This window comes from Neodiprion pinetum, chromosome 4 (assembly GCF_021155775.2).
Source record: "Neodiprion pinetum isolate iyNeoPine1 chromosome 4, iyNeoPine1.2, whole genome shotgun sequence".
In the NCBI taxonomy this organism is placed as follows: domain Eukaryota; kingdom Metazoa; phylum Arthropoda; class Insecta; order Hymenoptera; family Diprionidae; genus Neodiprion; species Neodiprion pinetum.
The window spans coordinates 4,258,805-4,272,334 of NC_060235.2; the positions used below are offsets into that span (position 1 = coordinate 4,258,805).

The 13,530-nt window shown below is 41.9% G+C and overlaps 2 protein-coding genes across 2 annotated transcripts in view; one reads left to right on the forward strand and one right to left on the reverse strand.

Annotated features, from left to right (window-relative positions):
* The window catches only part of Ance-3 (angiotensin-converting enzyme Ance-3), a 44,837-nt gene that overhangs the window by 18,235 nt on the left and 13,072 nt on the right, over positions 1 to 13,530 (reverse strand). The gene's annotated exons all lie outside the window — the stretch shown is intronic.
* On the forward strand, positions 6,512 to 9,443 carry LOC124216580 (uncharacterized PPE family protein PPE54-like). The gene is made up of 2 exons (XM_046621230.1): positions 6,512 to 6,660; positions 7,004 to 9,443. Exons 1-2 carry the CDS (start codon positions 6,649 to 6,651, stop codon positions 9,233 to 9,235), a joined length of 2,244 nt encoding a protein of 747 aa, XP_046477186.1. The 5' UTR covers positions 6,512 to 6,648; the 3' UTR covers positions 9,236 to 9,443.

Below are 13,530 nucleotides of genomic sequence, written 5' to 3' on the forward strand. Positions count from 1 at the left end.
ATGAAGACACCGCGTGATGAAAAAAGTTATTTGTATGAGTGAGTGAAGTGAATTAACGATTTTTACAATATTTCATTATTTATCAAATAGATTATTTTAGATGCTTTTCGCATAGAATTTACGGTGATCATGCCGTGGAATAAGGGTTAAGGGGAATTGAATTATTGAAAAAGAATTGAACAGCAGATAATTTAATAATTCTGAAGTTATCAAAAACTGAGCTGTATTTATTCGAACATGCATTGTGAAGGTACGTTAAAGGTGACAGGTTTTAAAAATGACGAGCATGTCATCTGGTCGATCAGTCTGCCTCGACTGGAACCGAAGAATATATGGTATGGCCATGGTTTTTTAAGGCGGAACCAAAGCCATAACGATTATCACGTACCCAATAGAACTAGATACAAAATAAGGATGGATAAATTTTGCAATCGTTTTCTAATCAGGGAATCACTCTAAACCCGGATTTAAACGGAGCAAAAAGTCAACTCGATCGTTAATTATGTCACCATTTTCATTTACTGTTGAAATCCACTTAAGATGCCACTGTCGCCGAATTGCGGTGAAGTCGTTTTTTATTTATTTTTTTTTGTTGTTTGTTGTTTAAATTTTTTACACGCACGATTGCGGATAGTGTAACCGGTCCCCACGGCCAAGCGGACACGATAAATTCAAAAATCGACGTAAACCGTCGATGGCCACTTACGACGGACTGCAACCAGTCGTATATCATTTCTTCTCTTGCTTGCAGGTGTTTACACAGGTTTATCAATGCTTGTCATTGCATAAATGAGTTGTAACGAAACGTATGCAAGGTTGCATAATCGATTTTCGGACTACGGATGAGCCGTTCGCCCTTTAATCACACTCACAGTAACGAACGTTGGTAACGTTAATGGACCAGAAAAAAAAATTAAAAAAAAAAAGAAACAACAACAACGAGCAATAAAAAATCCTGTTCATAAGTATTTCACGTATGAAACTGTATCTGCCACCTTTATAACAGTTACATAATTGGAACGAAGAGATCAGAGGTGATTCTCGAGTGACCATTAAATCCGACATTGCTCCCGTATTTTATTGTACGCTTCGAGACTAAGTTGTTGTCAAAAATGAATACCGAGTCTCTAGTCGTCGTTGTTCTTTATTTGATTTAGAAAGTGAGAAACGGTAATCGGCCTGAAGGGACTTGCGGTGTGGAAAGATGATCTCGCTTGCCGGTTCACAAATTTTTATTTTATGTTCTGCTTCTTTTTTCTTTTTGGTCTCGGGAGAATTCGATCGGACGAAAATTGCTTCCGCTTTCTTCGAAGACAACGCGTGGACGGTGTTACGCTGCAGCTATACAATCGCTACGTAACTCTTTGGTAAATTTTGTAACTGCAGTGATCCGCGACTGGACAATGTGCGTGTTTGCAAGATGAAATTGATCGGCCGCATAATTCGAATTATTAATTGATCCAGACAGCAGCTGGATCCATTCAATTTTCCGTTTTGTTATTATTTTTTACTTTTTCTTCGCTCGCTTTGCAGCCTCCGTTCTCCGGTGGCACGCACGCTTCAGATCGAGATCGAGATTTTAACGACACAGCGGTCGCTAAGAGCTCGACGAGAAAAGTGTCCTTAAACGTTAACGTGTGTAAGTTACGTAAGTGATTCTAGTCATAGCGCAAGAGTCTTGAAAGACATTATAACCGGGATTTATGCGTTAGTTCTAAATATGAACTGGATGCTCTTTGCAAATTTTTATATTTCTCTCAAGATTTATCTCGAAATAATTAATATGAATTACAAAATTTCTTACGAGGCGGATCTATCACTTGTTTGTCACCTTGAATAACTCGTTTCGGCGCTATTCGAAACAAAAACGAAAACGTTTGAGTGATATTAAGAAAATCGAGTGATTAAAATTCAGTTTGAAGCATCCGGTTGAGTCTGTATAATTCGTAAATTAGGTAATAAATTGAAATCAATTAGGGACAATAAAGATAAAGGGAACAAACATTAATCAAATTCTACTATCTTCGATACTGAAGCGCGTTTCTCCCACTATAATTTAAAGACGTTGCATAAACCGAGTTCAGAATAATGAATAATGAACAAGAGATAAGCCTGCAGCTACCGTAAATTAAAAACTGCCTGACATTTTACACTTTCACGTTGCGTGTTTGAACTGGTTGAAAAATGAGAACCAGGCAGGAATCGCCGATGTGTCGCAGAAATTTTTGCTCGGCATTGTCGGGAAGAAACAGATTCCCGAATGGATAATAACAACGTATGTTTACCGCAAATCTTGAATCAAGCAAACAAAAAAAAAAAAAAATTATCCTTTGGTTAACCACAGGTACAAAATGCGATACCGTCTGAATTGCGTTGGTTGAATAATCGAGGAATAAAAAAAAAATAAATAAATAAGAAATGAAACAAAATGGCTTTTTAATTTCTGCAGGGATCGAAAGGTAGACAAAAATAATTCTTGAATTGCTATTTTATTGCGATTAGCGAATAATTAATTGATTACATTTCGAGGCGAAGGTGCGAACCGAATGTCATGGTCAACAGGTAGACTCTGATTTCCGCGATCAGTAATTCGTTAAAAATCCTCGTAATTTTAGCTCGAGGTACTTTCTTCGCGTGGCAAAAAGTCTAATGGTATAAACGAGCAGAAAACTGACGCGAAAACTAATGAAAGCCAGTCGTGATATACCTTACCAGTGTTTTAGTGTGAAAGGAGAAGCAAAGGCCGGAAGGTCTGGCCATACAACGTAAAAAAAACAAATATTCCCGAAACAAATAACTAAGGAATAATTGTTCAAGAGCAATACTTTAATTGTAACAATATATTAGAAAAGAAAGTTTTTCAGCGAGCATAGAAATCACTTTTAGCTGCTGTAATTCTGTCTAGAGAAACGTTATTTCAATGCTGTAATAAAACATGCAAAAATAGTGTACGAATGAAAAGATGAACTGATTTGTGAACGTTGACATATCAGAAAAACACATCGCAGTGATCAAATTTCAGGCTAGAATGTCAAGGATGATCCAAGGCTGCAGGCGGTTATATTATAATATTACGCAATAATTGTGACATAAATTTTACTCTTTATAACATCGAATTATGCGTCAGTTATTTATTCTCGATAAAATATAACGTCATCTAGATACTCTATGAATAGAAATGTGTAAAAGTTGAACCGGATTCTCAGGATTGAGATTTATTGAACGTACGTATATGAATGTGCAGGCCATTTGAATAACGAAAATTTTTAATTATCAACTGATTTTTCGGGATAAGTTCATAGATATATACGTAAATTTATGGGACGACTGGTTTTTCAACATTTTAGACAAGCCAGGCTTAATCGATGACCAAATCGTTCAGACGTTACGAAATTTTTCGGGAAAAGGGGGGGAATGTGAAAAACAAAAATTATCCATTCCGTTTTCAATACAACGCAACGCTTAAGTTTCTAAATGTTTGTAACTCTTATAGTATGGCAATTTTTGATCACATGTCATATCGATGACTCAATTTTTTGTCACACGAACTGCAATGAATTTTCTAAGGACATTCGAACAGTCCTCGTGTGCAGCAGAGATGTAACATCGTTCTGCAGATCGGTTGCAGCAGACGTTGCTAATCGTGAGCGGTTTTAATTAGAGAAACCTGGCGAGATATGTAATACTTCATCTTTTTTTTACCTCCGTCCGTATATAGTTAAAAACCGTAATAATTACACCTGCTAGCAGCGCAAGTTGGCGACTTGAATTACGGTTCAGATTATATCAGCAAGAATTTTTCATCCACTGTGGAGGAATTTTATTAGGGAATTACAGAAGTAATCAGCTGCATTACTCGCCGCGGGAAAATTGCGGAATGAATTCCACGCGGAATTCGGACAAAATTTAGCAAACCCCGAGAAGCGGAGTCGCTGCCGCCAATGAAACGTGAAATTTTCAAAACTCAATCTGCAGCTAAAAACTTTTCTCGAAAGGTTATTTTGGGAAATCTTTGGACCCGAAAGTCGGCACCACTGATACGATTATTATTGTTGCGATGTACGGATCTTACGTAACTCGACAAGTTGATACATGTGATTAGAAAAAATTTGCCCATATTTTAACGCCGAGTGAAAGCACAGAATTGTCTCTTTCATAACCCTAATCAAAACTGATTGGAGAGGAATTTTTGGCGCCTAATATATTAGACGGTATCGATTCACTTGGTTCCAAATTATATGGTCACTCGATAATTCTGTCGAGCATGATAATATGCTTCGTAACACCGCGGCATTAGATGCTGTAAAAAAAGTAAAAGATGTTGAAATAAAAAATGGAATTATCAGCGCTGCACAGTTTTTACCTTGAATATAAGTTTTGAGATAAAATGTAAGACTAGCGATAAATTTTGACGGAGAACAGCAATTAAGTGGTAGTAAATTTCTAGTTTTTCAAAATCTCGTGAACAGAAGGGAAAAGTTTTCGAGTTTTTGAAAAGATTGTTGATAATTTCGTGCAACCACAAAATGTTTAATTTTTTCTTTTGGTTATTTTGCGGTTAGTTTAATTCGCGCTAATATCAGGCTCGGTGACAAATTCAATGCGACGATTCGAGAATATTACATATTAACTACGGTGATGCGAAATTGCGAAATGACTCGTGACGATATTCGATTTATTACATACATTACATAGCTCGCTCAAATCGGTCGGCGATTAATTTCTGCATGTAGGTATACCGTGAGGATATTATTATAACCCTCCCGTCTATTTTGCCCAACAATTTCCCCCTCCGTTGGTCGAAAATTCCTGGACCAGCGAAGCAAGGACGTGCCATTTCTTGATATTGTAACCCACGCGGAGGAGAGCCAAGAACCGCGACATATGGACGATACTATGAATACATTTGCATAATTTCGAACTTACAGACGTTATTACACACATTTTTATTACGGAATCTAGAAAATCGTTGATAAACATACAAAAACGCAGAGGCGATAAATTTGCACTTTTTTTCTCAGACTCGATCTTAACCTTTGTCTCAACCCCACGATGGAAAAACTTTGTTTTCAAATTCCAATCGTTTCGACAAAAGCGACTAAAGTATAGGAATATCGTGGAATGCGGAAGAATTTTGTCGCAGAAAACTGCGGTTCGTATAATGACGATGTCATATAAGCGAATGCCTTATATGCTCAAATCGGTCTGTTCATTGAACAAGAAATGAGAAAAAAATCAGAGGACGGTAAAAAAATAAATGTGATCAATTTACGATCCATTGTTCACAACAATTTTTGGAATAAGAACGAAATAGCGATTTTTACGATATTTTGTTATTTATCTGAGATCAAATCAGATTATTTCCAATGTTTTTCATACCTTTAGGATTTACGATGAAGATGCCGTGGGAGTCATTTTGACCCCGGTGCGGAGCGAAGGCGTTAGAGGGCAAATTTCACTCAAAGTGACAATTTGGAATTGAAATATACTACCAGGCGTAAATGAATTTTTGCAGCAGAAAATGTGAGTGAGAGTTGTAATAAAATGTTGAAAAGTGTAACGCGCGTTGATCCCGCCTATGAAGCAGAAAGGTAACCGATCAGCGAGTCGCTCAATACAAGTATAACGCATTATATATAAACACGTAGGTGATTAAAAATGAAGCTTGAACCATCGTCAGACGTTGAATAAATTTTTTCATGTGTGAGTATGTGGGTTAAAAATTACGTGGCCAATTACGATGGCCCTTCCCGTTTCGGGAAAGTTGCCTTTGCCTTTGTTACCCAGTTGCGGTGTGGGTAAAATAAGGTTGCGGCGAGTACGAGAGTTCTTTTTATCGCGCGTTGTTCTTTTTCCTTCTTCTTTCTTTTATCCGTAGACTAAACGCGTCCATGTTTCAATTGTACCCGATAATGGAATAATAAACTATCCGGCAGAAGCCGATGCATACATTGCTAGACCGTTCCGTTAGAAACACTAATTTTCTATCCCGCCCGCTTGTTTCGGCAGAATTTCGCAAGGACCGAGCGAAAAACAAGTTGCAGCTACATTATTAATCTGTTAATTAACTAATTACCAAAATTTCACAAGTGTTTCGTACACCACTGGAAGAGGAGGAGCCGACTTGGTGATGGATGAGAAAAGAAAAGAGATGCGGGCTTCTCGACCTTGCAAAATTATCGCTAAATAAATTACGGCTATTCCATACAAAGTTTAAAACAGCGAACACCTTTTGTAGGTTAAATAAAAACAAGAAGAGAAAAAAATAAGTGCCAAAATTAGACGACAAATAATCGCTGGTTGAATCAACAACTGTCACCAAAACGTGTGAAATTTGTAGGAATAATCCACAGAAATAATTCACAGCAACGCAAGGAAGCAATAGAATCGTAGATGTGAATTGGTATCGCCTTAGTTGCAAATGCGGTATTCACGGGCGGCGTTGAGCGTTCATCCCATACTTTCAAAAAGCTGGACAATGTCGATCATCCAAATGTAATTGTGGGTACATACAGAGGCGCGGTGTGGAGGCCTCTGGGACCGGGCGGGCGGACCGGCGAAAGTTGTCTGTAGTATAAATAATGGTGGAGACCTCTCGACCAGCATCCAGTACTCGTTTGGCTCTCCTGGTCTCTTGAACGCACAGCTATGAGACATCTGGTCAGTAATATTCGCCGCCTCTCATTCTCGGACAAGATACACAGTGTCCGAGGAGTATCTTACTAGGTCATAATGCAAGGGACTAGTGTTGTGCTCCATGTACAAGTACCCATAAGATTGATAGTGATTTTTTAATATTTTTTGAAAATATTTCCCGAAGTGCAGAATTTCCGTTTGTCCCTCAGCTGATACTCTTTGAAACGTTACGAATGCAATTACTCAGAATTCAAATAGTCGATCACTATAGTTCACCTCTCGCTGACTATCGTTCAAGACCTGTCCCATATTGCTCCGCTTCCAATCACTTAAGCTTCGCCGCTAATTATTCGTCTTTGAATTGCAGTGTCTCGTCGCTTTCCTGGCGCTGTTCGCCTTCGCGTCAGCAGCCAGCAATAAAGAGGATCTCGAACGAGCAGCCGAGCTCGCAGTCGAGAAAGCGGCGGAAAAGGCGGCCGAAAGGGCGGTTGAAAAGGACATCGAAAGCGGTTCAAAATCAACGGAAACAAAGACGGTCCACGAGTCCCACTTGAGCACGGACAAGAAGAACGATAAGCGTAGCACGCTCGGACTTGGCTATGGCTCCGGATCCGGATGGCAATCGCTGGGTTCAAACGGCGGCTGGCAGTCGTTGGGTAATTCCAACAATGGCTGGCAATCGCTAGGTTCAAACGCTGGCTGGCAATCGCTGGGTTCAAACGCTGGCTGGCAATCGCTGGGCAATTCCAACGGCGGCTGGCAATCACTGGGCAATTCTAACGGTGGCTGGCAATCGTTGAGCAATTCGAACGGTGGCTGGCAATCGCTGGGCTCAAACGGTGGTTGGGATTCATCGAACCTCGGCAACGCGGGCTGGCAATCATCGGGCTTGAGTGGCAACGGAGGATGGAAATACGGTTCCGGAAACGGGGGCTGGCAGCTGTCCGGCGTTAACGGAGGCCTCTACGCAGGTGGACTGGGTGTGAATTCCGGTCTGGGTTACGGAGGTGGCTGGTCGGGCGGAAGTTACGGTGGAGGCGCAATCGCGGGTGAAGGAGCAGTTCTGGGTGGAGTCCAGGGCTGGAACGGCGGCCAGAAGTTGATCTCGATAAACACCGTGAAGACGTTGACGGTTGAGAAGAAGATTCCGGTACCAGTGACGGTTGACAAGAAGGTGCCGGTCCCTGTTTACCGTCGAGTTCCGTACGAGATCAAGGTGCCAGTTCCGGCGCCCTTCACCGTCGAGCGCAAGGTGCCGTACCCCGTCAAACACTACGTGACCGTCCCAGTCCACGTGCCGCAGCCCTACCACGTCGTTAAGCCCGTACCCTACGAAGTCAAGGTCGACAGACCCGTGCCGGTCCCGGTTCAGGTCAAGGTGCCGCAGCCGTACACCGTCGAGAAGAAGGTGCCGGTCGAGGTCAGGGTGCCTGTGCCGCAGCCCTACACCGTCGAGAGGAGAGTACCGTACGAGGTCAAGGTACCCGTCCATGTGCCCCAGCCCTACGAAGTTGTCAGGAACGTCCCCGTACCGATCAAGGTCCACGTTGACCGACCCTACAGAGTTGACGTGCCCAAGCCCTACCAGGTCTTCGTTAAAAAACCATACCCCGTAGACGTTCCCAAACCCTACCCCGTCGAAGTTAAGGTTCCGGTCGACAGGCCCTACCCAGTTCCGGTCGAGAAGCCGTACCCCGTTCACGTCAAGGTCAACGTGCCACAACCCTATAACGTAGAGAAACCGGTTCCTTATCCGGTCGAGAAGCCGTACCCGGTCCCAGTCAAGGTACCGGTGGACAGACCGTACAACGTCGTCGTTGAGAAGCCGTACCCAGTCACCGTCGAGAAACCCTATCCAGTTCCAGTCCAGGTCCCAGTTCCCGTTAACGTTGGTTCCAATGGTTGGAACGCTGGAGGTTCCGTATCAACGAACGGCGCCAGCTACGTCGAATCTTCTGGCATCGCGACTGGTGGAAACTTCGTGGCATCTTCTGGTCTTACCAACTCAGGGTCTTACGGAGGCGTTTCCGGACTCTCCGTAGAGCAGGGATACGGATCCGCGGATCTTTCTTCTCAGGGTATAAGCTCCGGATCGGTCTCGAGCTTGTCCTCTGGTGACTTGTCCGTACATTCTGAACTCACTCCACCTGTTCTCTCGGCGGGAAGTAGTTACGGCTCTGGATGGTCGTCCCAGGGAAGCAGCGAACTGATCAACTCAGGAAGCGGACTGGTTAACTCTGGAAGCGGATGGTCGTCCCAGGGAACTGGCGAACTTATCAACTCTGGAAGCGGACTGGTTAACTCTGGAAGCGGATGGTCGTCCCAGGGAAGCGGCGAACTTATCAACTCTGGAAGCGGACTGGTTAACTCTGGAAGCGGATGGTCGTCCCAGGGAAGCGGCGAACTTATCAACTCCGGAAGTGGATTGGTTAACTCTGGAAGCGGATGGTTGTCCCAGGGAAGTGGTGAATTGGTCAGCTCTGGAAGCGGAGTGGTCAACTCTGGAAGCGGATTGTCGGTACAAGGAAGCAATGGATGGTCCAGTCACAAGAACACCGAATGGTCCGGTGAGAAGAACAGTGGGTGGTCAAGAAGCTAGAGGGTTTTCGACTCCAGCGTTCCAGCGATAACTTTTGTACATTGTAATAATATTGCTTGAACGACTCGATGATGTTTCAATTTTTGTACCTACTGCTAATAGTCACGTGTGTATATTGATGTTAATAACATAATGATAATATTGTAAAAGGAAAGACCGAAACAATTTGTATACACCGATGTGTAATAAAAGACAATTTTTATACGAACTCACCCAACGGCTAGTTGCCCTCTATCGTTTTTCCGCTCGTTCACGACTGGGAGACAAATGCATTAATGAACAGGCAAAAAGTGGTCTAAGGATCCGGTGCTGCAGATAAATGGCGAAACAATCGTAAACCCAGATTTGAAAGGTTCTAGATTTCACTTCGCGGTCGTTCTTCCAGTCGACTCTTTCCAGAACAGAAATACGTAGCTTCTGTGTTGACAAGTAACGCAATATGATTCGTAGACCTTCGAAGAACCCGAAATAAGAACTGACACTGAGAAGATCGGAACCACGAGAAGTTTCTTTTCCCTTTCGCTGAGTTCTTCTTACAATTGAAATCGAAAGCAATTTCATCTCGTCAAATCAACGCCCAGAATCTATTTTCCCTACGAAAAAGCGGCACTACTCGTTTCCTGAATGAAAGGGAATCCCCTTCCACAGCGTCTGATTGTAAACCGCGTTGAATTCTATCCTTCTCTCAAAGCTGTGCATCATTGTCAATGTGGGCGAAGGTGATGGTAAAACACTTGTTTGGATATTAAAAAGTATAATACCGTTGGGTCGTTAGCCGTGAGAGGATCGAGCGCCCACCTCTTAACTCGTCGAGAGATTTCTATTCTGATTGAGAACAAAAGAAACAAGGTGCCCGGAAAGAACAGTGAAATGGATGGACGCAATGCGGCGAAAGGAATCATCGTAATCTCCGATCTGCGTGTGTAACAATGGTGCTGTCATAACGGCGCGTAATCGTCACTGCTTGACCAAACGATGACAAATCGTTCCGATATTGACAAGTCAACTTACCGGCTGAAACACTTTTCGCCAAATTGTTTATCTGCTCGAGATATCAGTGATAGAAATTTCTCTGAACAGCGAACTCTGCGTAACATTTCACCGAGAGGAAAGTTGCTGTGGAGTTTGGAATTTGAATAATGGCCTCAGGCGGCAATTGAGATTCGATACAAAGGCTCGGTGGAGCAAAAAAAAATTTCCCGTCTTTAACAATAACTGCAAAACCAGTTTTCAACGCTCCTCCTCGCCGATTTGATGATCCAGAAACAGATCCTGACATTCGGTTAACGGTAGTTTCGTTCAGCTGCATTGGAAAGTGTTCCAATTATTGTGCAAAAAATTACTCCAAACGGGACGTCATGAATTATGCAACTAATTAAAATTCTGCGATTCGTATTTGCCCGCCCCGACTTATGACGCGACCCCGGGGCTACGTAAATGGCAGAAGCTTTATGTTCGCTCGCAGAATGTGAAAGTGGTTTAATTAAATTATACATATCAATGATTACATGGGCGGGGAAAATTTCTTTTTGTAATTCTTCAGCCGATTTAAATTGCGCCTTGAAACGCAAATATTACATATTTCGTTAAAGAATCTCACGCAGTAGCGTTTGAAACTGAAAGACAATAACCGGATGCGATACCGGATTTAAATGAATTTCAACTTTTGGTCCGTGGTTCGAATCGCCTGAATTATTGTCGATCCCGTTTAATTTTTTTCCACAAACTTTTATGCCGCAAAGAAGAAAGAGGAACGGTTCGCAACCGCTCGTCGCAAAGACTTTCGCCTGCATTTGAAAATAGCGTACATATAATTAACTGACTTGTTTAAAAACAGAGCATGCTTCGTGTCTTTTTGAACTCTGCGGCTCCGCTGCGTTGCTCACTCAGTCTGCACTTACATGCGGCCTTTAACCGAAATCGGGTAATTTATATGATAAGCCACGGAAAGGCTTACGTTGCTACGTTCTAATGCTAAACTGGGACTGCATAAAAAATTTCTTTCCACTATTTATTTTCTCACTCAAGTCGACAGAAAGTTTGATCGATGGTGCGGAAGGAAATTTGCTAGTAATGATCAGGCAAATATACCTATCGAAAAACTTGTCGCGTAAATTACATATAATATACATAAAATCTTGAAACGATTTATTAAAAATGTCTCGGATATTTCAGCTAATCGACTTTCGCTTCAATTCCAGTTTGTTAATTACGTTAGACACGCGGTTGAATATCGAAAAATCAATTGTCGTATATTTTTCACATTTTCAACTATTAACTCTAACCATAAATTGGCAACATAATATTACGAAATTAATTGCTCGGTGCCTTGGTAAAATCGATTATCGAGAATCGTTCGACTCGCATTACTCAACAAGTAATAACACACGCGTGTAAAAATGCAACGATAAATCGCAAGCACCGGTCGGATTCCACTTCCTGTTACATTTCACTCGACGACGCAGCCGATCGTGCGCGTTACACTTGTATAATATACATAAAATAACAATCAGCGGTCGATATAGCGTTGAGATTAGAAAATGATCGTTCGCCTGTGCGCCGTGTCATCATTGCGTAATTACAAGTCTATAAATGGGTCCGATCTTGGCATCGCGCCGACAAATTGGGCCCAATTTATTTCGTGACTGATGGTTTGGCAGGTGAGGAATACCACGGAATAGAGATCCTCATCCTGCACAATCCACGGAACCGATTATGTGGCGTGCATCGTGTCCATACGTGTGTATAAGTAACACGTATAATTTAAAACTCTTCGATACTTTCTCCGATCTTTGTACACACACATCGGGGAATCACCAAAGGGTCTCGAATTTCGCGCTCCGTGACGTTAATTGCTTCTGTCTTGTTTGAAGTAATTTGACGTGCCACGCAACTCGTCGATCGCGTTGTTGATGCTCTTGTGAAACAGAACGCCTGTAATTAATGAAATTCAGACTACTTTCGACGTCGATCTTCGATTTTTCGAGAACCGAATCCAACCGCTTGTCTTGTCAAATGCTGAACTCTGCCGAGGGTTCGAAGCCGGTCAGTTTCAGGCGAAAAGCTTCGACGGAGTTCTAATTGCCGTTGCACAATAGTTTCTGGACATCGTCAGCTGCGTTTTACGCACTGCATCGTTATGTACCTTTTGCACCATGCGCTCGAGAACTCCTGTTGCATAATATTTAACTACGTGCCCACTGCGCTATGACAAATTGGACGAAGTTGAAACCTGTTCGCTTTTCTCAACTTAATCGCGAAACCCGGTTCTCTTGCACACACGCAAATTGAGTTTCTCTCGCCGCTTAGCGATATTGCAGGCGTCTTTAGCTGTAGAATGATTTACGAATTTTCTGTTCCGATTTTTAATTTGCTAAAATCTTTCAAGGTTGCATCGAGAAAAATTTATCCAGTTATAGTTACTTATTCACCATGAGAAAAAAAAATAAAAAATTCAAAAAGAAGATTAGTTTCTTTAACCGAAAGATTCATCGCACGTGATTGAAACGTAAAAGTTTTCCATCGGACAAATACGAGAAATGAAATTTTTCAAAGTGTGCAGAATCGTTGCAGCGTTTCGCACACCGCAAGCTCTTTCACCTCTTCTCAGTTCCGATTATGGTTTACCCGTGTAATTGCACACTTGGGAGCGATGCGACAGCGTCACGTCGCTACTGAGTTAATACGCATTACGGTATTCATTGTACATGTACGTATATGCAGCGTAATATCCCCGGAGTACCATTCAGGTAATTCCATGCCTAAAGTTATCCGGTTCGCGTCTGGTTTAAGCCCGTTACGTCCTGTTGCTCGAGTCGCTGCTTATGGGTATTTTTATTTTCTTTCCTTGGTACGTTTGAGAAAAGGAAGAAATAAGAAAAAAAAAAAAAAAAAACGAACAGGAATATAAACACAGGCCGCGGCCCAAAGTAAGAGAGTGAAATTGTAACGATCGAAAGTAGATTTCATTATACGGATGATACGGCTTTCCCATATTTAATACGCATTATGACTCCGTACTCGGGTAATTGGAGAAGTCGAAGATTTTCATACGATATGTATAATTATAATTACAGAATTACCTTATATTAAGTAAAATATCCCCACTTTTAAGTATCAGAGAAATCGTCAGTTTCATTCTTTCGAAATAACAATTGAAGTTCAGTTTTTCTTTTTTTTTTTTTGGTTTTCTTTTTTTCTAAATCACATCCCATTCAATTCTGTTTATTCTTTTCATTCGTTATCTTCTAACGCGGATCTCGTATTTCTGTGAAGAATCTTTTGCTCCTTGTGTT